The 27,432-nt window shown below is 39.5% G+C and overlaps 1 protein-coding gene across 3 annotated transcripts; it reads left to right on the top strand.

The window, feature by feature from the left end:
• The first annotated feature begins 556 nt into the window (after positions 1-556).
• stag2b (stromal antigen 2b) lies at positions 557-26,722 on the top strand. Of its 3 annotated transcripts, none has more exons than XM_041990131.1 (34): positions 557-639; positions 2,691-2,819; positions 2,904-2,985; positions 3,131-3,274; positions 3,415-3,511; positions 3,688-3,764; positions 3,986-4,190; positions 5,164-5,315; positions 7,041-7,114; positions 7,229-7,352; positions 8,928-9,026; positions 9,187-9,266; positions 9,377-9,484; positions 9,655-9,766; positions 9,886-10,003; positions 10,113-10,216; positions 10,976-11,068; positions 11,159-11,248; positions 11,391-11,594; positions 12,102-12,172; positions 12,280-12,367; positions 12,470-12,550; positions 12,667-12,759; positions 13,955-14,129; positions 14,233-14,372; positions 14,580-14,681; positions 14,795-14,943; positions 16,298-16,426; positions 16,641-16,867; positions 17,353-17,572; positions 22,341-22,448; positions 22,535-22,664; positions 23,720-23,797; positions 24,785-26,722. In XM_041990131.1, exons 2-34 carry the CDS (start codon positions 2,776-2,778, stop codon positions 24,806-24,808), a joined length of 3,822 nt encoding a protein of 1,273 aa, XP_041846065.1. In that variant the 5' UTR covers positions 557-639; positions 2,691-2,775; the 3' UTR covers positions 24,809-26,722. The 3 variants fall into 3 exon arrangements, with proteins under 3 accessions (XP_041846065.1, XP_041846064.1, XP_041846066.1); XM_041990130.1 differs by having other exon boundaries at positions 611-772; XM_041990132.1 differs by having other exon boundaries at positions 611-772; positions 22,538-22,664.
• The last annotated feature ends 710 nt before the right edge of the window (positions 26,723-27,432 follow it).

The raw sequence follows: 27,432 nt of genomic DNA on the forward strand, positions 1-27,432 counted from the left end.
AAAGGGCCCAGGGCCCCAGGAGCCCAGAGGCGGCTGCCCCACCCCCCAAAGGCAGAGGGCCTGCAACATGCCTAGAAGGACCAGGCCCCCACCCAGACAGCCACCCGGCGTAGGCCAGCACACACCCCAATGTTCCAGCCGCACACCCTGGGAACCAGGGCGCCATCAACTCCCACCCCCCACCTACTCCAATCTGCTCCATTCTGTTTTTGTTTATATTGTACAAAGTGTCCCAACCTTTTGGGAATTGGGGTTGTATATATAATGGAGTTGTATGTGCTTTGTAGAAAGCATGTGTTTTCTATATGCATGCTTCTTAGTATGCCACCCTTTCAAACATGTAGAATTATAATTATCTCGCCGGGCAGTTTCCCCGCACCACTGTGCAAAACCTAGCAAGACCCCCCCATGCACCCACCACCACACACACACACACACACACACACTCACACACACACATAAAGGAAAAAAAGGAAAGAAAAAAGTGTCAATGTGCAGTACTAGTAATTTACCACTAGATGTCATGTCATCGACCGTATATGTACGTGGGGGTAATTTGGCCGCTAGGTGGTAGCTCTGCACCAGGATTTCCTCCTCCTAGGTCGTCGAAACAACAAACCGAACTACGGAGCAAGCGGGGTGAGAGAACGTCCGAAACCGCCTCTGACCGCGACTTTTAAACTCTTTTTACAGAATTGTAACGGGATTTAGACGGTGGTTACATAAGAATAGTAAAAGTTAAGATTGTGTCGGGACTACATTTTACAGTAAGGTAAGTTAGCTGTAAAATGGCGGAGAGCTATCTGGAACTTAGTTGATTTGTATTTTGCTAGCCTTGATGCTAGCCAAGCTAGCTTCAGAAGAGAGGTCTGAGCGCGGATGTCTGCTTGGAACAAGTCGCTTCGCTAGCTCGCGGTACATAGCTACTCTGGTCATTAGCAAGCTAACGACCTGGAAATTTGGCATAGCTGCACAAAATAAAAAGATCGAAATGTAAATAATTATTTTGAATATTTCTATTGACTTAGATGCACTTTATATATTTGTAAACAAAGTGTTTGTTGCTTATGCAATACGGTACTGGAACTCCCGAGGCAAGATGGAGGACGCAAGGACGTGATGTTTTTTTTAAGGTAACGTTAGCCGTAGCCGTTAGCATGGCTAACTAGTGGGAGTTATTCTCGACTCAATAATCGCGCCGTATGTATTGTTAATTAGTTTATATTCGGACAGCTGCCGTATAGACCCGTATATAGGTATAACATAGTTAACATCCCTGGCTGCATTGTTGACTAGCGTCATTGTGTATTAGCTCATTTTAGCTTGCGCTAGTACAGTAGAGCTTGCGTTGTTTTGTTGTTGTCTGAATACTGTATCGTTGGTAAATTTATATATATATTATCAGAACAAGGCTATGGTTCGTGTTGTGGTTTATAGCCCTCGTTGTTTGGCTATTTATGCTTTATTTTTTACTGAGTCGTGCATGCTTACTTCATCAGATTTCAACTAGCTGACGTCGAGGAAAAGACGCCGAGCTCTTCGGTTCCTTAGCTGGTGGCGCTAGCACCAGCAACGCACCGGTGTCAATTTTGACAGGAGCCGACGAAGAGCGCTGGCGCGTCGGCGTTGTTGGAGGGACTTGAGTCGGTAGTTATTGGCATCGTTATGAACCGGAATTCACATAACCCGGTTCCACACTTTAATTTGATGCAAGATCATGTATTATTGCTTCGTAGCAACAACTTTATAAGATACTCTTTCCGATTTGGCGCCACTTTTTCAGCCTACACCCATACAGTTCTATCGTCTTGACATGCAGGAACCCCCTCACAGTCAAAGAAATTGGCACGTTGCACAATCTACGAAATGATGAGCTGAGATAAAACGTTAAGTTGCAGTAGGTTTGCATTGGCGTTGACAATATTACGTCCATTGCTCTTTTATTCACAATAGTTCCAGTCAGTTCGGCACATGTGGGCCATTATTTTTGGGATTTTACGAGGAAGCCTTTACAGTTACAACACATTGTTGTTATTCTATTCGCTTCTTATAGTTGCAACCAATTTTTCAGATGGGTATAGTTGTATGTTTCTAGAGCTTCCAGGATGGGATATTATTTGTGAAATTTGCTTTGCCTTCTAAAGACTTAACAGTTATAATCGAGTGGTTTTATGGACTTCTTTTGGCGTTGAGTAGAAATTTGCATTTGTTTGGAATATCAGACGGATGACGAATGAATTGCATCCAAACTCTTTGATATATATATATATTAATTTACACATCACAACCTACAGTACTTTCCCTGTGGCCTGCAGTATCTTGTTGATGTTGGTACTGTCCTTTGATTGGTTTAGATATGTATGGGGCGGATTGGGCAGTACCATATTTGGTCATTGAGGATGACACTCCAATCTTACTTGTATGACGTTGTCTGTAAACCCAGGGAACTGAGAAAGAGGAAACCAATAGGAAGACCGCAATAGTGACAGTAGCATTTGCGTCCGCCCCCTGTTACCATGTGAAACGTTTTTTTCCCCTTTCAACAGAAATCTAAGAAATATTTTCTCACTACAGACTGACGTTTTTTTCCCAAATTATTACTATTTTTTATTGTTTTGTTTATTTTGTTGCTAGTCAATTAAAATGTGTTAAGATAGAATGTTTCTAAAGGATTTTGTTGCTTATTCTAGGTCACATGCAACCTCCCCTGTCTTGTATTTACTGAGAATCTCAAGTCAGTTGTAAGTTGAAGTTTGTCCAGAAGATGTTACAGAAATGATAGCAGCACCAGAAATACCTTCAGAATTTTCCTACCCTCAGTAAGTAAACGTTTTCACATAGAAAAATAAATCCTAATTTCAAGTGCATGAATACTCATTTTGTTATGTGTTTGTGCCTACCAGGGATACAGACACCAGATTCTCCTCAGATACAGACTTCTCTGAGGACCCTGATGGAAGGAGTGCGAATTCAGCTAAAGGAAAGGTATGGAAAGCATACATGGCTGAAATTGCCCTTTTAAAATGTATTCTTAAAAATATTTGTGATGTGTGCAGTTGGCTTTGTACTTAGGTTCTACTTATGCTTTCCAGTTATCTAAGATTTGATCTTTGTGACGTTTTTCCCCCAGGGGGGAAAGAAGGGGAAGAAAGCAGCAGGTGAGAAGGGCAAAGGAGGGAAGGGTGCAGGCCGGATAAATGGCCACCACCAAGAGAATGGCATGGAAAACATGATGCTGTTTGAGGTTGTGAAGCTGGGCAGGAGTGCAATGCAGGTATGACTATCATGCACTTGAACATATATGTTATCGAGGGAATAGTGGCCCCTTATTTGGTTTTAATGAATCATGGCCAAATTAACAAAAACGCCACATCATCTTTATTTCTAAAATTTTCTTTCCTTATTTTCCTGCAGTCTGTTGTTGATGATTGGATTGAGTCCTACAAACACGATAGGGATGCTGCGCTACTAGATCTCATCAATTTCTTCATTCAGTGCTCAGGATGCAAAGGTTTGTCTGTGTCTGAAAATTTGATCCAATGTCGTGATTGGCTCTTGAAAAAAAAATAATGAAGACTGCTCGTATCTCTCACAGAAACACTCCAATTCTCCCTTTCAGTTCAGTAAAACTGTTCCTTTTGACTACTTGATGAATTGCTCTTGTTCTAACTGCTTTTCGTTTATCAGGTGTGGTCAGTGGAGAAATGTTTCGCAACATGCAGAACTCTGAGATCATTAGGCGAATGACAGAGGAATTTGATGAGGTAACTTATCTTTATTAGAATACCCATAACCAAATTCACTACAATCCTCTTAAGTGTCATTTAGATTGAATGGTAGCTTCAATTCAATTTCTTAAACTGACTCAAGTTCATTGGAATACTTTACTTTTGTAGAACACTTCCAGCTTGGTTGGATGGTAGCTATTAAATAGTTTTTTATTGTTGTATTTAATGATGTCCTCCTCTCTTTTTTTCCTTTGCAGGACAGTGGAGACTACCCTCTAACCATAGCTGGACCCCAGTGGAAGAAGTTTAAATCAAGCTTTTGTGAATTCATTTCAGTGCTAGTGCGCCAGTGTCAATACAGTATCATCTATGATGAGTACATGATGGACACAGTCATCTCCCTACTTACTGGACTATCAGATTCCCAAGTCCGAGCCTTTAGACACACCTCAACACTGGCAGGTAAGATGAGTTGTTTCAGTGGCTTTGATTGGAGTGTCAGCCTGTCACGTTCAAAGTTGTGTGTGGAAAGAAATTATTTGAATGTGAGGATACATGCACATATCAAATATTTCAGGGATGAGTTGTATTATCCAGTTTATTTAGTCTGCATGTTTATGTTTCATAAGTTGCTGTAACTGTTGAATGAGTGCATGTTCTTATAGAGACACTTAACACCCAAGCACACAGGTGTTTTCATTTCTTTTGTTTGCTGTGTTGCAACTAATGCTTTTAGTACTGGCTGTACTCACCATATACACAAAGGTACTTTAGGCTACTTTAACCTGCAAAGGTGGGTTTACTCACCACAATAAGAATCAGAGACACTTGGTGGGGACCGATAATATCTTGCACAACAACCTGAGGTTTACAGAAAACATAGTGCTCTTCATCGTGTGGAATTACATATTTTACTAAACAAACCCTCAGTCGAACAGGTGGGTGGTGTGACCTCCAAACATGGATGTGATGTTCTCCCTTTAGGATACAGTCCTTGTGCTCAGCTGCAATATGCTTCTGTTTGTGCTTGGTTATTTGAGCTGGTCTAGGCCTGTAGGTTGGAGTTGGTTCAGACTTATTTTTGATAGTACTCTGTTTACCTGAAATCCCTGCAGCAGATTTTTGCAGCAGGCAGCTAGAAGTAGACCTATGCATGACTTTAATAACTGGACTGTGCTCACTGTGTATACTTTCCTGCCTAATTCAAGGTCTAATTACCCAGAGTGAAAGGGAAAACAAAATTTAACACTTTTCCCAAATACAAATATATAGCCCAAAATTTTTTATGTAACTGGTTTTAAATACTTTAGTGTTTTGAAAAGTGCAATTTACTTGGAGAATATGGGATGCTGTGCATTGATGATAAAAAAAAAGTCTGTCTTTAGTTTGGTAAACTCATGTACTTGGCATATAAACTCTTTTTTTTCTTAAACAGCCATGAAGTTGATGACAGCCCTGGTGAATGTAGCTCTAAACTTGAGCATTAACATGGATAACACCCAGCGCCAGTATGAAGCTGAGAGGAATAAGATGGTTGCTAAGAGGGCAAATGACAGGCTGGAGCTGCTCCTGCAAAAACGCAAAGAGGTAAGTTTGGCCACACTTTGTTGACTGTCTTATAAAATGCAGCTTCCCTATGTTCATGTTTAGCATATAAGCTGTTTATCGCCATATAGTGGGGTTCTTCAGATTTAGACTGAAATCTTAAGTTATTTTCATCTGGCTTTTTGTCTGAACATGGAAAAAAAACACTCATTGTGTTTCGTCACTGTGATATTCATGTAGAATATTCTTCTAAAGTATTAAGCCTTTGGTTTGAATCACTGGAACTATTTTTGTCTTCATTTTGGGTCAAAATGCTGTTCATTAGTAGTTTCCGACCTAGGTGTCATGGACATCAAGGGGATCCCCGAGGCTTTGACCGTTCAGAACCATTGTGATTAATGTCCACACATTGTCTGTATTTAAAAAAAAAAAAAAAAAAGGTTATATGTTGTTTAACTTTGGCTTTATGGAAGGGCAGGACTCAGCCAGAATATGGTATTTATGGTGAGAATATCACTTTTGAAAGCATAAAATCAAGCGAGGTTCAAGCACGGTGCGGGGCAGGGGCTCCATGGCTTTTAGTGTTTGCATGAAGGGGGTCCCAAAGGAAAACAGGTTGGGAACCACTGCTGTAGATGGTTGTTTAAATAAAGTTAACCTTTCTGTTTGATATTCTGAAATGATTTGCAGGTTTCTATAAAAACAGATCAAAGCTTTTATAAATGTAGTCTTTTTATTCTTCTTAAGTGCAACATGTTGCTGCTAATAGTGGACTTTTCCTTTTTCCTTCTTATCTAAAGAATAGAAAGAACAGCTTTCATTTTTCACACTTTCACAAGGCATTGGGTCGAGTCAAAACTTGTTTGCTCAATTGTGAATTATGTTTGAAATTACCCCTTAAGGTCATATATTGGTGTTTTTTTTTTTTTTTAAATACGTTTAAGGTCTGAAGTCAGTGCCCTCTGTGTTTTTTTTCTTTCTTTTTTTTTTTTTAATGAAATTCAATTTAGAATCAAATAATGACACCAGAAATCCAATGAAATCCTAAAGAGCCCCATCTTGGTAAACAATAAATCCCCCTCAAAGCCCACTGCATCAGTTCATTGTTTTAAAGTAGGTGAAGAGTTGAGCTGTTTTGACAGTTCTTAAGTTTTAAATTATGCTTGCAATACTAACTGCAGATGACTGTTCCACAAAGTCTATGTAGTGGCTAATTTTCCAAAGGATTTTTTTTATTTTTATATTGGAAAGAAAGTGTGAGCTGGAATGGATGTGGTTTGTCAAAGATCAGAAATTCCAATTTTCCCCAATTATTAGAGTCTAATGCGATAATGTGACAGTCCTAAGATCTGTAATTGAGATTGTTAGTGTTTTACATTTCTCCACTTCTCAAACTGTATCCTCTGGCAGGCTATTATGTAAAGACCTCAGTACTGGCACCATGCAGTCCATATCCTGTCCAAAGACCATGTTTGTTCATCTTTTCTAAGGAGAAGCAACTGTTGCACCTCCGTAGGTGTTTTGCCAGCTATGCCAAATCGTATTCAGCTTGCATTGCCAGCTGGTTATTTAACATCCAGTTCAACAGGGCATCCAACTGTTTGGTCAGTGTGCAGCCACACCTCAGCGTGTTGGCATTGATGACTGCTGCACATCTTGTCTCATTAGCAGTCTGTCTTGGTCTCCTCTAACTGCCTACTCTGTTATGGTTTGTATTTTTTTTTTAAATTAATGTGCACATGTACTTTGTTTTGTGCTTTTTTTCAGCTCCAAGAAAATCAGGATGAGATTGAAAACATGATGAATGCCATATTCAAAGGAGTGTTTGTTCACCGATATCGGTATGATTTTCCATAACAATTCTTTTATGCATTAAGCTCGGTCTTGATCGTTGATGGTGCTGATGGATCTCCCTTTAGTATTTTGCTAAACAAGTAATGACAATGTTTTGACAGAGATTCGATAGCAGAAATCAGGGCAATCTGCATAGAGGAGATTGGAGTGTGGATGAAGCTCTACAGTGATGCCTTCCTCAATGACAGCTATCTGAAATATGTGGGATGGACAATGCATGACAAGGTACAGTATACAAAGATTCTGTAATGCTCTTTTAGTTGTTCGTTAAACCCTTTTTAGGGCTGAGATATACTTGCTGTTAGTGAGTCATCCGCATACGTGTGATGGCTGCCACACATTCCTAGCGTTCATTAAATGCGTAAGCCGCTCATGTTGGCGTGAGGCAACGTGTCACATGCGCGAGATGCAGTATTGACTTAAACGCCAGGGGCGCTCGTGCAAATATGAGCATGCACACGACACTTCAGAGGTAAACACAGTGGTGAATAGTTTTGAAGACCGTCTCTCGCACCTTGTTCGGCATCTGTAGAATTTTTCCTACCCGTTCCACAGCGATAAACGCTCATACTTCAACAGTTGCCTACAAATTGGAAGCGTTTTGGGGGTTGATGACCCAGAAATACAATGTGACCGGTAGATTGACCTTATCACTGTTTCAAAGTCCCAGTGCTGTGTACGGCTCCTTGTGGTGACCTCCAGTATTAACGTTTTTGCGGCGCTTCCGTCGTTTGCAGCAAGTATATACACAAAGCTGAACGTTGACGTGTACGCTTGTGTCAAACTAACTCTGACATATCCCTCATTCCTGTTAGCCAGCTTCATTCTCTGTCGGTTCTATTAGTGTGGTGTGGAAAAGAGTTTGCCACCGTAACAGTTTTTGGATGTTGTTGTGGGGTCTTTTGTGACCTTTTGGATAAGTTGTCGCTGCGCTCTTGGGCTAATTTTGGTCAGATGGCCACTCCTAGGAAGGTTCACTGCTGTTCCATGTTTTCACCATTTGTGGGTAATGGCTCCCACTGTGGATCGCTGGAGTCCCAAAGCTTTAGAAATGGCTTTATAACCTTTTTTCAGACTGATAGAGCTCAATTACTTTCTTTCTTATTTGTGCTGGAATTTCTTTGGATCTCGGCATGATGTCTAGCTTTTGAGGATCTTTTGGTCCACTTCCAATTGTCATGAAGGACCTATTTAAGTGATTTCTTGATTGAGAACAGGTGTGGCAGTAATCAGGCCTGGGTGTGGCTAGAGAAATTGAACTCAGGTGTGATAAACCACAGTTATAACAGGGGGCAGGCAATTTCTCATTTAGGTTTGGATCCCCCTCCTCTAATAATAAAAACTTTAATTTAAAAACTACTGTAAACTAAATTTGTTTGATCTGAAACATTTAAGCAACATAAATAAAATCAGGAAGGGGGGAAAACACTTTTCCACACCAGTACATGACTCCGTTTAATTGTGCAGAACTTCAGTCTGACCAAATGTCTTTTCCAACAAGAGCATCTTTGTGGGTGTGCACGGCTGCGTAATACACCATCAGTGATTTGATTGCAATCACATTGGAGCTACCAGAATTAAGCGCTCAAAGCAGCTCCTATTTAAGTATTGATTAACAGGTTTAATAGGCAAACAAGGCTTAGAAAAAAGCCAATATTTATCTTAAGTTTAAATTTTTCTTATAGATTGCTATGATGAGAAATTATATTAGTCAGATTATTTCTGTAACTTGCATAGATTAACCGGTACTGGACAAAAAACCAGTAATGGACAAACTGCTTTTGTGTAACTTCATTCCAGCAAGGCGAGGTACGTCTGAAGTGTCTGACAGCTCTGCAGGGCCTGTACTACAACAGAGAGCTCAATGCAAGACTGGAACTCTTCACCAGCCGCTTTAAGGTCAGCACCACCTGCTGGAGAACGCAAACACAGCAGTCACAATCTTTCTTTCTCTTCAGACTTGATTACTGCAAAATGGGAGCTATTTTTGTTTCAATTACAACTCCTTTAATAATTAAGCAGATGATTTGCTAAGCTTGCCATTTCTTTCTTTTCTCAGGACCGTATTGTTTCCATGACTCTTGACAAAGAGTATGATGTTGCAGTACAAGCTATCAAACTGCTCACTTTAGTCTTGAAGTAAGTGGGTGCTCTCATTTTTTACATCTGGTGCTAACCCTTTTACAGTTTTATGAATTCAATAAAATGCATTCCTGGCACATCTTTAGCAATTGTGTTTGTCTCTGCAGTAGCACGGATGAAGTTTTAACCCCCGAGGACTGCGAGAGTGTCTATCACCTGGTCTACTCGGCGCACAGACCGGTCGCAGTTGCAGCTGGCGAGTTTCTCTATAAAAAGTATGTCAGACATTAAACTTTTCTTTGAAACGTTTTGTTGGTACAGTTTAGTGTAGTTGTAGGTCTTTTTTTTGGAGGCCACTTGCTGATTTAAAAAAATGCTGTTAATGTTGGGTAGCTAAGTTTGTGCGTTTTACGTGATATACAGTTAACAATAAATCTTCTCAAAGATTATTTAGCCAACGAGAACCAGAGGAGGAAGGTGCCCCAAAAAGAAGAGGCAGACAAAGCCCCAATGCCAACCTTATTAAGACCACTGTCTTTTTCTTCCTTGAGAGCGAGGTACTTTCTCATATTCTACTTTTTATTCTTTATTCGGTGTGTCTTTCTTTATCCTGACCACTTTATAGGAGTGAAGTCATTGATTTGTATTTCCTTTATCTGAACTTCTTTCTTGTCAGCTCCATGAGCATGCAGCTTACCTTGTGGACTCCCTCTGGGAATGTGGAGCAGAGCTACTAAAAGACTGGGAGTGTATGATCAGCTTACTGCTAGATGACCCGTTGCCAGGAGAAGAACGTATGGCACTGCTTTTGTATTTTTATCAAAGGCCGACTCACTTGAACGTAGTTCTCTGACTAAATACAAATTATGCTGATCATTCCTGTGTTTCTGTTTGTGTTTTTAGCTCTTACAGACAGGCAAGAGACGGCTTTGATTGAAATCATGCTGTGCACTGTACGCCAGGCGGCTGAATGCCACCCACCTGTTGGAAGAGGAACAGGAAAGAGGGTAAGGGAGAAAGTCAGATTAGTTAAAAAATTGATCCACTTGTTTTCTCCTACAACGACCTGACGTTTTGTGGGTTACTGTTGTTCTTTGAGTGAACTTTGATCAGTATAAGTTGAACTCTTACCACATTTGCACCGTAGATAATGCCTTGAAATGACTACTTCGGCAATTATAAAGGTTTCAAATTTGATTGTATTTTTTTAATCTTTGTTTATTTTTTTTTCTGATAGCTTTGGTTTGCAATGTGTAAGACAATGGAAAATAAATGGTTGTTTATCGTGCACAGTTAATTGTATTTAAGAGACATTTATAGTCCTTAATATATCATAATACTGGCTTCAGTGCTACAATACTTTGCACTTAAAAATCAGTATTGGGACAACCAGAGGAAGAATTTTCAATTTCTCATTTTTTGCATTTTATCAGTAGACGTTGAAGCTTAGCTGCCATTAGTTGTTTCCCAAATATGCCTGATTTTTCTTGGATTAGTGCAAACTTCTTTTCTTACTGGGTGTAACCAAAGCCTATCATTCAGAATACCTCTGGGTTTTACTGAACTGTAAAAGATATTTAAGAAAATCGAGTGGAGAAAATGCCCTTTTTAAACTTGACAAGCTACAAATTTCCCCTACAATTGAGTTTGAATTGAGTGTAAAATGTGTACTAAAATGTTAAATGTGTAAATTGAAAGAGCAGCCACAGTGCATTAAAACATGCAGGCTAGTTGGGACACGCATCTTACTCGTATCTCTTCATCAGGTCATGACGGCAAAGGAGAAGAAAACTCAGCTAGATGACAGAACTAGAATGACAGAGCTGTTTGCTGTGGCTCTGCCCCCTCTGCTGGCCAAGGTTTGCTGCACCCACACATTAGTTTTGTCAAGTATGTTTCTCAGAAGCTTTTAGCATCATGAAATATCATCCTATTAATTATTTTTACAGTATGCTGTTGATGCAGAGAAAGTGACCAACTTGTTACAGCTGCCTCAGTTCTTTGACTTGGAAATTTATACCACAGGACGTCTGGAGAAGGTGAGGAAAAACTTGCTTGCCATACAACGGCAGTCATGTCAGGGCAAACTGAGCGGTTGTCTGCTCGTGATTGATAATGATATCAGCTTGTTTTCACCGATTATTAATACATGATTTTCATTTGTTTCTCTCTATACTCCAGCACCTGGATGCCCTGCTGCGTCAGATCAGAGAAATTGTGGAAAAGCACACAGACACTGAAGTTTTAGAGTCCTGTTCTAAGACTTACCATGCCCTCTGCAATGAGGAGTTCACAATCTTTAACAGGGTAGATATAGCCCGCTCTCAGCTCCTAGATGAGCTTGTGGACAAATTCACAAGGTTACTGGAGGATTTTCTACAAGAGGTAAGAGACAGCATACATGTCACTAGGTATATTCATGCTTATATTTCTTGCACCATTTTTGTCTTAAGTGTGCCTAAAACATAGCGTCAGTAGAGCTCATCAATACTCGGATCTTTAAATGACACAAGTGCCTATTTTAAGTTTGTATTTGTCTTTCAATTATAACGCATTTCCCTTTATCTTCATTGTAGTTATTACAAAACTGATGGTATTCAGAGGCTTTTGTTAGTTTTTTTTCACCATATTCTACAAAAGTGAACAAGGCAACTCTCATTCTGTTTAGTTTATCCTTATCAGGCTATGAAATGCAATGTAGCTTTAGAACATGTCGTCATGCAGGGTGATCACGAGGTGACAGAACCTTAGGACAAGTTTCTTATTAAACTATATAATATCTTGATAGAAAATCGCAGCATTTAGATCTGTAAAACATCTTGGATGATTCAGTATTTTGAAATGAGACAAGATTCTGATTGATAAAATTGCTGTTGCACCATTTCTCTTCAGGGTGAAGATGCTGATGAGGATGATGCTTATCAGGTTTTGTCGACTTTAAAGAGGATCACAGCATTTCATAAGTATGAGCTGATTCTTTCATAAGTTCATGTCGACTTTTAGAGAAATTATCAAGAATATCGGTGTTTGTATGTCTGAAGCTGACCGTTTTATCAACACTGTGTTGTAGTGCACATGATCTGTCAGGATGGGACCTCTTTACCAGCAACTTTAAGCTGCTCAACACGGGCATTGAGAACGGAGATATGCCGGAGCAGGTGATTAATTGTGCTTGTGCATTTAAATCTAGTAATATTTTGTAAATAGAAATACATTTGAAGCTGTTTTTTCTGTCCTTCCTGTCCACTTCTTCTGAGCAGATAGTCATCCATTCACTGCAGTGCACTCACTATGTGATCCTGTGGCAGCTGGCCAAGTTATCTGAGGGCAGTTCCAGAAAGGTAACGTCTTATTATCAGCTGTTGTAACTGAATTGGACAAATGAGCGAAATATTTGTTTTAAAAATCGTGACTGTTCTTTTTTTTTTTTTTTTTTTTTTTTTCGTCTTTGCATCAGGATGATCTGGTGACCCTGAGGAAGCAGATGAGGGCATTCTGTATGATGTGTCAGCGCTACCTCACCAATGTCAACACAGCCGTCAAAGAGCAGGTGACAAATAACACGTTTCCATGAGTAGCAGCAGTAATTAAAACGGCTTCAAAGTAGGAGAACTGCGTAATGTTAAAAATGGTGAATATTAATAGGTAGGTAGTGTTATTAATAAACTGGCTTGGCTGCCATTCATTGCAACTTCTGTGAATATTTTTGGAAGCACAAGTTGGTAGAAAAAGTGTTTTTGCTTGTACATGTGATTAGATAGTGAACCCTCAATGCTTCTTACAATAATGGTGCGTTCAAGTTTTCTCATAATTCTGCCCAAGAGTAGGTGACGTCATTACCAGGCAGTTGACGTTCCTGTTGCATCAACTCGGAATAAATAGACTCCCCCAAAATGGCCAATTTATGTACTGTTTACACTAGAAATGTAGTGGGTATCAAACATATTAGAAAGAAATTTAATAAAGACAACAATGAACTACAGGTGGTACTGGGCACAGCCATCTTTAAATCTGGAATCTCGGGGTGCTTTGCAACTTACAAGTTCTCTGCTTAAAAAAACAAGGTTGATTCATCATTTCCGGCGAAAATTCCTTTAGAAAACGACCCGTTGAACACAACTTTAATGCACTATAAGTTAGGGATATTCAGCCTTTATGTCAGAATACACCTAAAATGCACAATAACCTTTACAGGTGAAATTAATTTCACTTCATCTAAACATTCGAATGTGCACGCACAACTTTTCATTGTTTAAGCACTTATTACACAACATACTGTTCTCTAACAAGATGATTAACTGCAAAACAACAGAACAAACGAAGTGTCCTAACCATGAATCAACCACTAAAAGTTCTGGTTCAGTTTAAGTAACAGTCATCTTCATCATACTTTTCACGTTTTGACACCATCGGGTGATCATGACATTAACAGTTTATGTTGGAAACCCACTGTTGTTAGCGTTTGTTTGAATAAATTGTTTGAGTTGAAGGGATTACCATTGAGTGATTCTAATTAAATGTCCTACATTCATGTTATAGTGTAGCAGGAACGTTTGACATTCTCTGTAAATTCCACCTGAAAGTGGAACATCCCTAACGTTTTTTAACCATCTACATGCTTCACAAAAATCTATAAGGCATTCTATGAAATATTTTGCAGAAAAGGTCTCATCTTTGAAGAGTCATTTATATAATGTTCAGGTACACTGTAATAACTTTTTCTTTTCCCCCTTTTCCTTCCACAGGCATTCACCATCCTGTGTGATCTACTGCTCATATTCAGCCACCAGATGGTGTCCGGAGGCAGGGAACACCTGGAGCCTTTGGTTTACTCCCCAGAGGACTCTTTACAGTCAGAACTGCTCTCATTCATCCTAAACCATGTCTTCATAGACCAGGATGATGAAACAAATAGCACAGGTACAAATCCCAGCATGCATGTGTTGTGCATCTCCATCAATTAAGGTGAGCAAGTACTTTGGTTGTTTTTGAAATGAAATTTTTTGTTTGCTTTTATGCTCAGATGGTCAACAGGATGATGAGGCAGTAAAGATTGAAGCTCTGCACAAGAGGAGAAACCTCCTTGCTGCGTACTGCAAACTCATCATCTACTGTGTGGTAGAAATGAGAACTGGAGCTGACATCTTCAAACAGTACATGAGGGTAAGTGTCTAATACAACAATAAACAAGCTTAAAAAATACAACTTAAAATGCATTTCAAAATAGTTTTGCAGGAGAAATACATAGATTTTGCCAAAAGATGCTCAGTTTTTTTTTGTCCAGCTTTCTGACATGTATATCTACATACATATTATCAATATAACAAAATTAAATTCCTCTAAACATGGGAATATTTTTTTCCTCTACAGTATTACAATGATTACGGTGACATCATCAAGGAGACCATGAGCAAGACTCGGCAAATTGACAAAATTCAATGTGCCAAGACACTCATTCTCAGCCTGCAGCAGGTCAGTGGACACACTCGTGCCCTCCCATTAATTTGTGCAGTGATTCTGAGAATCTGTTTATTTGTGCTATCATTAAGATATTATCTCATTTTAATGTCTCTCTTTTTTGCTAGCTGTTTAATGAAATGCTGTCTGAACTGGGTCACGGGTTTGATCGCTCCTCGTCTTCATTCTGTGGAATCAAAGAGTTGGCCCGTCGTTTTTCCCTAACCTTCGGTCTCGACCAAGTAAAAACCAGAGATGCGATTGCCATGCTGCACAAGTAAGGTTTCACGCTGTCCTTGATGGATTGCATTAGTTTTTACATTTTTTTGGCAGTTTATCTGGGAACTGTCATGTTAGACAAATTACCCTTCAGCGTTGAATATCCTTTTGCCATGTTATTTTTTCCTCTGATTTTTTCAGAGGCTTAAGTGACGAAATGCTGCAGTTTAGCTGATTCCCATCTACTGACAGTTTAGTAGAAAGCTTTTAAAAACAACACAGAGCTTGTCAGACATGGTAAAGCAGTAGTGCTGTTAAACAAACTTTTCTGATTGTGTGCTTAAGTTTTGCAGTAGAACTGCACAGGGGTGTTTTTTGCTGCACCACACAATGTAAATTTTGAGATTGTCATGCAACAACCATTTCTGCCTGGCATTAACTTGTCCAGATATTAACTGATGCAGCAATTAAATCAATTTAAAACAAATTCTGTTATTTTAAAACTGATATACATTGCCTCATTTTGGCAGCGATGAAAAGAACATTTGAAAGCACACATTTAAATGAATCAGAACTGTGTATTATGGGTTGTTTGATTATAGTCTTGCACAAGCGTCATGCCCACGAGGGAATGCCTATTTGTCATGTTGAATATTATCTATACATGTCATGTGATTCTATTAAGTTATCTCAGAGCTACTCAATTTGGTCCCATGAGGGCCCCAGTCCTGCAGGTTTTCAATGTTTTCCTGCTCCAACACACCTGACTCAAATACAATGACTCCAACAACCTATGAAGTTCTTCACAATGATTAATTTAGTCAGGGGTATTGCAGCAGGGAAACTTCTAAAACCTGTCGAACACCGGCCCTTGAAGACCAGGTTTGAGAATCCCTGATTTTGATGCTCAAATTTTTAAATGAACAGATTGTGCACATGTGTTTGTGACAACTGGATGTAAGTGGATTAAATCTATGACTACAGTGACAAGTGTTTTCCCTTTATGCTCTAAATCTGTGCATGGATTTTGAGATTAGGCATTTTAAGAATCAGATATCCTACATTGCTTGTTCATTGTTAAACAGCAATCATTTGTGACAGTTTGATTAACACAGCTACATAAAATGGAAGCTCACTTAAAATGTTAAAGCAAACAGGTCTAATGGGTGGTTTGAAATGAATGTTACGGAAACTTGAAGCCAGCATTGCACATAAACTAAGACCTCTGTTTAAGGTATCGGGTATCTATTTACGAGAGAATTATTCCTATTGTAAAACTCTAAATGGGTGACCCTTCGTGATTATGTTTGACATTTTAACTGCACAGTTCAGATCAGTTCTTTTTGTGTAATGTCTTGAAACTGTTGTTAATATTTGCTTACAGTGTCATTCTCTTCTCTGTTATTCCTCAGGGATGGTATCGAATTTGCATTTAAGGATCCTAGTCCTCAAGGAGAAGGAGGCCCTCCCCTCAACCTTGCTTTCTTGGACATTCTCAGCGAGTTCTCCTCTAAACTTATGAGACAAGACAAGAGGACTGTGTATGTGTATTTTTTTCTGCTTAGCTTTTGAGTAGCAGGCTCCGGTGGCTCAATGCAACAGGTGTTTGTGACAAATGGTGCAACTGGTGTTTCTGATGCATGAGGGTTTTAAAATTCCCCAGATGGAATTTGCACCTGGTTTAATGTGTAATTTTTTTTTTTCCTGTACTTAAATGTATTCATTTTGTTTTTGTGCTTTCTCTCTTGTGATCAGCCACATGTACCTGGAGCGTTTCATGACATTCCAGATGGCACTGCAGCGAGAGGACTGCTGGCTTCCACTGATCTCCTACAGGAATTCCCTGCAGGCTGGTGGTGACGATGACACTATGTCTGTGATGAGTGGCTTCTCCAGCAGGGGTTCTTCCATTCGCTCCAAGAAGACAAAGCCTCCTGCAGCTACAGCTGGAACTTCAGCAGCAAAGAGGAAACTGCCAGAAGGTATTTAAATTGTGGTTCAATAAATTTATTGATAACATTTAAAAATATTGCTAGTTCATTTTGTGCCAATTCACAACGTCATCTCAGGGCACTTTACAACCAATTAAATTCAAGCCAATTCATTATGATCCAATCAATATTGATACAAGCCAATTCATAAAAATAATAGCCTAGCTAAAGAAACCAACAGATCGCCTTGAATCTTGACTTGTACAGCATTTTGGCCAACTGCAGTTTTAAAATGTGCTTTATAAATTAATTTGAACAAACATATATGTAGGTTTGTGGAGATTCTATCAGTTAAAAAAACTCATTCTGTGAGCTCTTCAGGAAGTAGTTGAGAGGGCCACTTGCACCTCTAAAACCAGCCACTATGGACAGAGATGTAAAGGTGGGAACAGATGACAGTGCAGAGGTTCTTTCTCTCTAGGATGGAGGATTGTTGAGACTTGTTTTTAATTCACTTTTTCCCCTCACCTTTTTAGAGGAGAGCAGCAGCGGTGAGGTGTGGCAGCAAAGCATGCAGACCCCAGTCATGTTGCCTTCCCCCCATCTCACTTCCACTGCCATGCGAGACCCTAAAAGGACTCGCGATGACAGCTACATGGGGGTCTACCCCCTCGCTCATGAGCAGCAGCAGCCCCACCAACACCCACAGCACCATCAACAGACGCCTCAGCATCACCAGACACCCATGGATTACAAGTATGTTCAACTCACTCACACATTTCTTAACCACTGCAATCAGTTATGCCCAGTATTACTTGTTACAGGGGTTCTCTTATTACAGTACATGCAAGTTTAGGTTTAAAAAATTAGAACAGCTTTATTCTTGGGAGATAATTTATTCCTCCTTGGGCTTAAAAACCTCCGTTTCCAAGTATTAGGCTTGATTATGAGACCTATGACAGATCTGTGTTAATTTATGTCCATAATGCTGTGTTGTGCTGCAGATTTACAGCATGCAAACTAATGCTCCCAAATGTGGAAAAAGGAATGTGGGTATTTAACAGGGCTGTCAAAATTGATTCCATTTCATTTAAATGCTAGTTCAAGAGTTTGTGCCTTTTAACATGAATGAACGTATAATAATGTTTCTGATTCACTTGATACAAGCTAGGCACCAAACTAAAACCAATGTTGTTAGTTCTGTAGACTCCATTTAGCGCTGCTCCGTGGGAAAAAATAAAACTCATTACTCATTACTGGCAAGTACTGTAATCTTTCCATGTCTATGGCTACTAACCATGAAAAACGGTGTCGTCACGCTAGCCCAGCTGACAACTTTATTCTACTGTCTGAGGTGACAATGGAGACTGAAAGATGAGGTTGTAATTTTGCATCAGTTAGGTCTTTATTGTCACTTTTGAGACACTGAAGAGGGTGAACATTATGTAGATAAATTATCCTGGAGCCCGGGCCTATCGAGACTCCTAACTGCTGATAGTGAGTAGTTTAATGACTTCTGTCAGCCGGCAATTCTCAGCTGCAGACAGGTTCTGCTTTACTGCCTCCCACAACATCCACATCACACCCAGGTTGCCCACAAGGCTTCATTCTCAAAGGAAAGCCTCAGTGATGGTTAGAATTTTCAAATGTGGCTGCAATGGAAAACTGACAGAGGATCTAGCAGAACTTCAGTTTTATGCATCATCTCTGTTTTTATACTACAGTATGCTCGGGCCCACACTCATGATGCTCAATAATGACAGTACTGCCATTTTTTCCTCCCATAGAGGTCCGTCTGATTCAAGAAAAGAGATAGGATTAGAAAACTGGTTTTCAATTCCCATCCCAGTACTGGAATCGTGCGCCACTCGGCTAATGAACGCTCTCTATTGGTGCGGACATTGCTGGCCTGCTTACTGACTACAAACAATGTCAGACATGCTGTTTGTTGCTGGAAAGACGATCCAGAGTGAGGCTACATTTGATTGACAAACATGACAATGGAAAAAGTTCTAATGTCTGCATTGGTAAGACCAGTAATAGTAACAGATCATAGGACAGACCTAAATCCTTGTGTGGAGGAGTATGCCGCCTAATGACCACTCTGCTTTGTTAAGGGGGTGGAGGAAAGAACTCTCTGCCTGATGTGCAGCTTCTTTTCATTTTAATCCAGTTGTCAAATTAATGGAATAACCTGCTTTCGTTGGATGCTGGAGAGTTCACCACTGACCGACTGAGTTTTCCTCCTTCTGGTGAAAATACTTCTGCTGTGTCTGTCTAGAGCAGGGGTCTCCAACTCCGGTCCTCGTGAGCTACTGTCCTGCAGGTTTTAGATGTCTCCTACTACAACACACCTGCACAAGCCTGTTAATGACCCAGTTATTTGAGTCAGGGGTGTTGCATCAGGGTAGAATCCAAAACCTGCAGCATAGTAGCTCACAAGGACCGGAGTTGGAGATCCCTGGTCTAGAGGCTGTTAGCAGTATGTCAAAATTAGCAGCTCACCTGTAGCCACAGGCGTGTATGTGCTTAATGGAGACTTTAGTAGGCTGTAGTCGGGCACATTAATAAAATCCATTCTGAGAGTGAAGTGTTAAAACAGTTGTGATGGGCGTCTGTTGCGGCAGGCTTTCAGTGTTCACATCGGGCCATGTGCAAGCAGAGAGCCGAGGAGAAATGATGTGCAGTCATGTAAATCAGACAGTTAACACTGTTTAGTTGTTTAATAAAAGGATAAAGTATAAATGTGCTAAAGGAAAGGTCTGAAGGCAGGCGGGGCGCTGCCCTGATATAATTCTAGAGAAACGGTGTTATGGGAAACATTTAGGAGCCAGATGCTGGAATTATGCTACAACTCACTTGCACATTTAGTCACCAGGTGAATCTGTTTCTGGTTGAAGTGGCAGTATTGCATTAAAAAGGGACACAAAACGATCAGTGTTTGTTTTACAGCATTCTTGGTTGACTTCATGTAAACATCTACAGACTCTGTTTAGACATTAAATAGATTTTTCTTTTTACACGTGAATTTGTGTTGTAGATACTTGTTTCTTTTTAGAAAATTGGGTCAGGAGGTGATTAGGAAATTGACAAAGAACCGGATCGATAGGCAGAATTGATAATGGAACTCATATCAATAAAATCCTATCAGTTCCCATCCCTATGCAAGAAAAGAATCTTTGAAGCACAAATTTAATATAGAAAATGCATTTTGTCACGAATGCCATATAAACCCTGCATGCACCTAGGCCTGTCACGATAACAAATTTAGCTGTACGATAAATTTTCTCAGAAATTATCGCGATAAACGATAATATTGCGCAGAGCGCTAATGTGTCATTTTGAGACCATTCTCAACTAATATAGTGACATATGCCGTAATAATGCAAGTACACATTTTCAAAGGTCAATAAACTAAATAAATAAAAGCGCCTTTCTCACTGTTGCATCTTCAAATAAACTCCAGACAAGTAGACAAGCATGCCGGTTTTAATGACGAACCAAACTTCAGCACTTTACATGGAACAAAAACCCGTGTTCTTCTTCTGCTCTTCAAAATCTACTGCTTGTGAAACAAAGTCATTCTGCCCTCTGTTGGCCTTATAAGTAACTACAACCCAGCAGTTAGCTGGGATACCACATTCACATACGCCGGGACACCGGCCCAAAAGTTATGCGGCCCACTGGGAATCCTCCCAAACCTCTCGATTAGCCGGCATTGCTATTAATGTGTATTTTGTCATATACGGTAGTATATAGGCTGATTCTATTTGCGTAATGTGCCTGCGGATTACAGGGGTTATTACGGTAGACCAGGAAGTGGGGGCTTTGTACTGACGTCGTAAGCTAGAATGTGTGTGTTCTGCTTACATGTGGGAAGCAGCGAAACAATAAAAGAGGAGATGCTTGCATCTATTATTTACATATTTCAGCATGAGAATCGGAGGTTTAGCGCGAGAGCGTGAGAAGCCACTTAAATACGCAAGTCTCACGGCCATTGCGTGTTGGCAGCCGTGCAAAACAAATGCGGCTTACCGGCTCGTGCTGCAACATGCTGCAGTCAAGTGTGACACTAGAGAGATCACTCCGCAAGAAACCAGAGCGTTTAGTCGAAATACTCCATAGTGAAACCTATTGTCATACACAGTCTATGGTAAAGGGGGGACGAAAAAAAATTATCGCGGCCGGCATACTTATCGTGCTCTTATTTTCTTATCGTTCAATTAATTGACTTATTGCTTATCGCGACAGGCCTACATGCACCCAGCACAATAAGTGAGAAACAGGACAGAAAAAAGTACAATTCAATTACAGTAAGAGAAACAAAAGCCTGTGGAGCCGGGCAGAGGAGTCTGTAGCTAGATGAGAGATGTGAAGTGGTCACCTTTGATTACACCGGCTTCCTCAGAGGCTTTTCTGCAGGGACCTCTGTGTCTTCCTTCTCTCCATCGTCTCTTGACTCTCTCCACTCTCCAACTAACTGATTGCTATCCATCCCTCTCCCCAGTCCAGTAGGTTAGATAGTTTGATGAGAACAGACTTGACATTCTACCACTCACCTCCACTCCACAGTGATGTTCTATACACTGTGTTGTCAGTGGTGCTGGAAGAGGAAATAGCTTCGGTCCAGAGAGAGAGCAGTATTGACTGTCCTCTGTCAGAGGCATAAAACATTGTTTTTTTTATTCTTGGTAACTTCTTGGTGAGCCAAATGCATGGTGTTGGAATTCAAGAAAAAAAATGTGATCCCCTCTAAAATCACCTAAATGGAGAAGACAGCTTCTAAGACTTCAAACTCCTGTATTGTTTTTATTTTGTGGTGTTTTCATATATTTGCAACAATTCCCCTGGTTTTGAGCCATGGCTTGCTCTGTTTACCTTTTTATAATGAGGTGATACAAGGTTGATAGTGGCAAACAGTGTTCAGTGTAAAGGCTCATAGACGTGGGAGTAGCCTGGAGACATGCATGCTGCAAGGAGCCTCCTCAGCAAACTGCAGAACACAAAGGTTTCTACAGCTTCACTTCCACCATTCTCTGAATAAAAGCACCACAGACATCACAGTTGAGCAGTGGTTTGCTTTGCTTTGCTTTACTGACCCAGAATTTCCATATGCATTTTGAAGCAACCTCATGCTTCTCACCACAAGATTTTATTAATATATCCAGGCTCAGTTCCAGGACCATGATTCAGTTCTGTGGATCACTTATTCTCTGAGAATAGGATCCAACTGGATTGAGCCAAAATACATTAGGACAGGGTTCAGTGTAATTTCCCATCTGCATGTTTTTAATTTTGAGGGCAAATGGCTGCAAAATGTTTTCAGTCAGCAGCCTGCCAAGTGTTGGCTCTACTGGGACAGTGACTGACTAGTTTATTTATCCACCTTTACTTTTCGTAGGCACCAGGCCAGTGGGAAATTTACTTGTATCTGACATCTTTAATTTCTCTCTAGGCGATGTGTCCAGTTAAAACACCAGACATGTGGATGAAAAACACTCCTAATTAATGTGCTCTTGTGTAGTTCCCAGGTGACGTGGATGCTGGCGCAGAGGCAGCAAGAAGAGGTACGCCAGCAACAAGAAAGAGCCATGAACTATGCCAAGCTCAGGACCAATCTGCAGCATGCTATGTAAGAACACAAACACACCTCCATGCAGAGCTGCTGTGAACAGAACCTCCCAGTTAACACCTGAATAATTATGGTGGTTTATTCAGCAGTCGTCGCGGCACTGGGCTTATGGAGGACGATGAAGAGCCAATCGTGGAGGATGTGATGATGTCATCTGAGGGTCGCATGGATGACCTCAATGAAGGCATGGACTTTGACACCATGGATATTGATCTGGTGAGCTGTCATGAAATGTACTCAGAATAAAAGCAACCTTACACAAAGTGCACAGACAAGTACAGGAATTTTCATGTCTGTGAAAATTTGTTGCATCTTTTTGTATTTCTTTAACACTTTTCAGCTTGTTTGTTGCATTTTCCTTCACCCCCATTTTCCCCTATAGGTTTCTCTTCCCGGTATCCTTCAGCTCTGTTTTCAAAGTCAATAAATGCATTAAAACCCAGAATCTTTTACAGCTCCTTTAGACACTGTTAAATTGCCATAACACTTTGTAACAATTACCAACATCTAGCTGTCAAGTTGGAGAGAAGAACCACCTCCAGTGCTTTCCACCCACGCGTCATGCAACAAATTGCCTGTATTATCAGGCTGAATTACTCAGGGAGAAAACAAGCAACTTTGTGTCACTGCAGAAAGCCTTAAAGGTTATTTTGGTGGAGATGCAGACAGAAAAAACACATTTTATTTAATAGGATTCTGAACTGGAAAAATGTAAAGACTAGAAATCAAGCTGGAAAAAATCCTGCAGTGTTTTGTTGTTCACAGAATACTGCCGCGTTATGGCCTAATAGTTTCCAAACCCCGCAGTCTTCAGTTTTATTATTTTGGTCAATTTCAGTTAAAGCTTCACTCACTTAGCCAAACTTTTCATGACTAACGTCATGACGTATCCAGATTTAAATACATGCTGGTGTCTGTTATGGATGCCAGACTGTTTTGAAGAGGAAAAACCATGCTGTTTCTGTGTGGCTTGTGGCGAGGTTACATCCTTCTTTATTTAATAATGTGGGATTGCAGCTGTGAAATGTGAAAAATGTATTTGTTCACACAAACACCACAGAACCATGTAAAATTAATATAAAGGCAAATTTAAATTTCATCCAGGACAAATAATTATTTTGGGTACATGTGCTTCAGACTGTGGGAGACGAGCTCCAAATGTCATGTTGTGTCAAGCAGAAACTTTTTAGAACTGCTTTATTTTCTTTAAACTGAATTTAAACACTGTTGGCTGGATTTTCTCCACTCAGCTGTCTTTCTTTCTTTTTTAGCCACCCTCTAAGAACCGCCGCGAGAGATCTGAGCTCAAGCCAGACTACTTTGACCCTGCTTCTATCATGGATGAATCTGTAAGGAGAATCATCAATTACTTATATTACCCTGATGTCATATTATTCATTTTTCTCTTGACTGTTTCATCTTGTACTACATAGTAACTCCATAACACATAACACAAAGTACTGAATAAGAAATTGATGGTTTGAAACCAGTCTGGTTACACGGACCAGTTGCTTGTTTTAATTGCTTCCAGAATGAGGCTGAGTAAAACATTTTAGACACGTTCTGACCAGCTTGTTGCCAAGTGCAACATGACTTGTTGGTTGCAGAGCAATAATTCATGCTTGTGTAAACAAATTTCAGGCTACACAGCCAGCCTTAAATTATTACGTCTTATCACAACTATAAGAAAGCCTGGGAATTAGCCTTTTATAAAGGTCGACTGTTGTAAAGGTTGACTTCAACATCCAGAGGGCGGCTTTCTCTTATTCTAATTAGCTCATTCTGAGCAAAGAAACAGCATGCCGCATATTAGCCGTCACACTTTCGCCACAACACACAACCACACACATTGTTTGGAGTTTACTCATTTTTTCTGTCTGTAATTTTGTGAAATCAAAAAGCTTGCAAACATCTTCCATCAACTTGGGCTGTAACAGCATTGTTGGATCAGCTGAGTTCAATCTATTTTTATTTACACAATGATTAAAAAATGGGTGGATCAGTGTTTAAACACAATGGTTTGGTTTTTCCACTAAGAAACCTGCAGCACAAGCTGAAATTTCAGTCTCATCCCTTCTTACTGTTAGTTGAGCCAGGAAGTTTCATGTAGCCATGCATTTAAAAATGAACCAACATCATAAATTTAATTGGTTACATATATAGTAACACTTGGATTAAATGTGTTTGCTGAAACAAGTTGTTTGCATTATGTTGGATATCAAGTCTATACATTACAGATGTGTTTAGACTCAAGCACCCGCAGGCATGAGTGCAGTTGTATGCTTTTAATTTCAAATCTTAACTTTCTGATTTTTCTTTGTTTTTTTTTTTTTTAGGTCCTTGGGGTGTCCATGTTTTAAGCTAATATCCAGATGATTTTGACGCTGGGATAAAAGAAGAGGCGCTTTGTATTTAAAGAGAATTTTAGAAGCGAAAACAGAAGTGTTTCTGTAAGAAAAAGCAAAAAAAAAAAACAACAAAAAAAAAAAACCTTATTTTGACTTGTACTCCACGTGGACCAATGACAACCCACTCAGTGTTGCTTGCTCAGAGAGGACTTTGTTTCAAAAATGTACTTTTATAATCTTGGGTAAGCTCTTCCTGTTCAGACAAAGTGCAACAGGCCACTTCCAAAACCTATTAGAAACGAGACGTCTGAAGAAAAATCAATAGCTTTTTCTTTTTCTTCCCTTTTTTTTTTCCTTTTTTTTTATGGGGACGACTTGGTGTGTTTAACTTAAGAAACCTTTTTTATGTCTAACCCTTTTTACAATTGTAGTAAGTTACCAGGTGTGAAGTAGTAATTTATAAACGAACTGTAGTAGCTTGCTTGTACTGTGTTAGCCAAGTGGATGGAGGTCTTTCTTTTTTTTTTTTTTTTGTTTTGTTATTTTTTTTCTCCCCCTCATATTGTTCTTTTTTGTCTCCCTCTTATATCTTCAGTTTCTTCTCCCTGTTATTCTGTTGTTGGGCCTAGGTTCAGGTCCTGATAACCACTGGTGGTTAAGATTTTGAGATGTCATGTAGAATCTGTCTAGAACCCTTTATGCTGTGAAGTTTCTACAAGTCTGCTTTTTGTTCCACTCTTATTAATCAGTAAGTCTCTGAGCTACACCCCCTTCCCCCCGGAGCACTCCTTAACCATCTACTAGAAGATTATGTCTCCCTAAGAAATGAGCAGTTTTTTTTCAGCAGTGCTCTGGAAGATCGGTCAAAGAAACGCCACCATTTAGTTCCTCTTAAATTCCTGCAGCGTAATGTTAAAATGGGTATCTACATTTTAAATAAAAGTTATATATAAATTGGTGCTGATTTTATATATGTGCTTTTGGTTTTCTTATTTTCAATCTTCAGTCACAAAGTTTGAGAAATGTGTAAGTAAAACCTAAAAAAATTAAAGCATGGGCAGTCATGCATCAAGGAAGATTTTTAAATTTATATTTTTATGGTTTTTTGTTTTTTTTCTTTTTGTTTTTTTTTTTGGGTTTGTTTTTTTCTTTATTTTTGTCTTTTTGTCTTGATAATGTCTTTGAATTTCTACCTTTTTTCCTACATGTAAATTAGTTTGGATAAAACTAATGAAAAGACTTGTGAAATTCAGCTTTAAGGTTTTTTCTCAACGTGTAAAGTCCTGTCACACACACACACAAAAAACTTATAGATTTCAAATGTTAAAACTTTAAGGTAGTCATTCAGACAGTACTGAAGATGAAAGTTATTCAGCAGCGCTGTGGCAGCTAGACAAAGCTTAGATTTTGACATATTTGTCACACACAAGTTTTAATGAAATGTTTTGTCTACTGAGGTCTTTCTTTTGTAGTCATTCCATGCTTAAGCCTTAAACATGCTTGTGGAGGTCACCTTTTCTCACAGTAATCTTCCATGTCAGAGGTGGATAATTGGCTTCTTAGAACATGAAATATGAGGTGGTCAGATGTAATGTGATAAAGTAGATAAAACAAGCCTATATGTGTTTTGCCTAATTATTTTATGTAAGTAAAAAAAAGGAAAAAAAAAAAGAAAATTCTTTTAAGGAAAAGTACTGTTTATTGTTTGTTACTTACCACTACATCGGTATAAATTCCTATTAGATCATGTGTATATATACAAAATTTAATTTCTTCCTTTTGGCCATTTCTGTGTTTTATTCTTTTTTTCTGCACTCTTGGCTACTCTGAGTTATTGTCTGTTATCCCATCCTCTTTCAGTCACTGTTTTCTGATTTGTACTTGTCTGGAGACAGTAACTTTTGAATAAAAATCAACACATTTCAACCCTGGTACCCTTTTTTTTTTATTTTTATTTTTTTTACTTTAAACATATACATGTGTTTAATTTTCCTAAGTAGGTTGTTTTTGGTCTTGTTGTTCACTTTTATTGCCACATGGGGGCAGTGTAGTCAAAGCCGCACAAGTGCATTCAGGGTGTCACTGTAATGTATGTATCTTGCCCAGTTTGTGGAAAATCATATTGTGTTCTCAGGCACTCAATTTCAATGCACATATCTTGTATTAGGCATCTTTTTACATTTATCTTGGATATCAAAGGACCTTTTAGCAAGAGTAAGGCTTTGTTGTGTGGAAACAGCACCATAGTTTTATCATGAAAGTGAGTGCATGAGTAAGCGAGAGAGGATGAAAGCAGTACAGACTTGTGTTTTAAGTGCATGATTAATAAAGGGGAACTCGGATCAATGCAGGCACAGCAGAAAAGGGCCTGGCAGAGAGCTCTCATCATGTCCAGCTCCTAATACATGAATGGGCTCATCTGTCACCACGTCAGTCTGCTTGTCACATGTCGGCCATCACAGCATAAGGTGCAGAAAAGCACTTCCCTCTGCAGCCTCGTTTGATGGTCTTTACAGCTGTCAGCCCTTTTTCGTGACATGCTGTTAGTGGTGTTCATGCAGAAGAAGACCAAAGAGATTTTTGATTTGTGTGTCGCTTCTGTCAAACCAGTTTTATCAAAGTTATTTCCACATTTC

This window comes from Melanotaenia boesemani, chromosome 7, assembly GCF_017639745.1.
Source record: "Melanotaenia boesemani isolate fMelBoe1 chromosome 7, fMelBoe1.pri, whole genome shotgun sequence".
Lineage (NCBI taxonomy): Eukaryota > Metazoa > Chordata > Actinopteri > Atheriniformes > Melanotaeniidae > Melanotaenia > Melanotaenia boesemani.

Bases quoted from the DNA above. Each gene is read 5' to 3' on its own strand.
- stag2b (XM_041990131.1), top strand. From the start codon at position 2,776: ATGATAGCAGCACCAGAAATACCTTCAGAATTTTCCTACCCTCA. The intron at 14,130-14,232 runs GTACAAATCCCA...TTTTATGCTCAG, and splicing joins TGATGAAACAAATAGCACAG to ATGGTCAACAGGATGATGAG. The intron at 17,573-22,340 runs GTATGTTCAACT...GCTCTTGTGTAG, and splicing joins CAGACACCCATGGATTACAA to TTCCCAGGTGACGTGGATGC.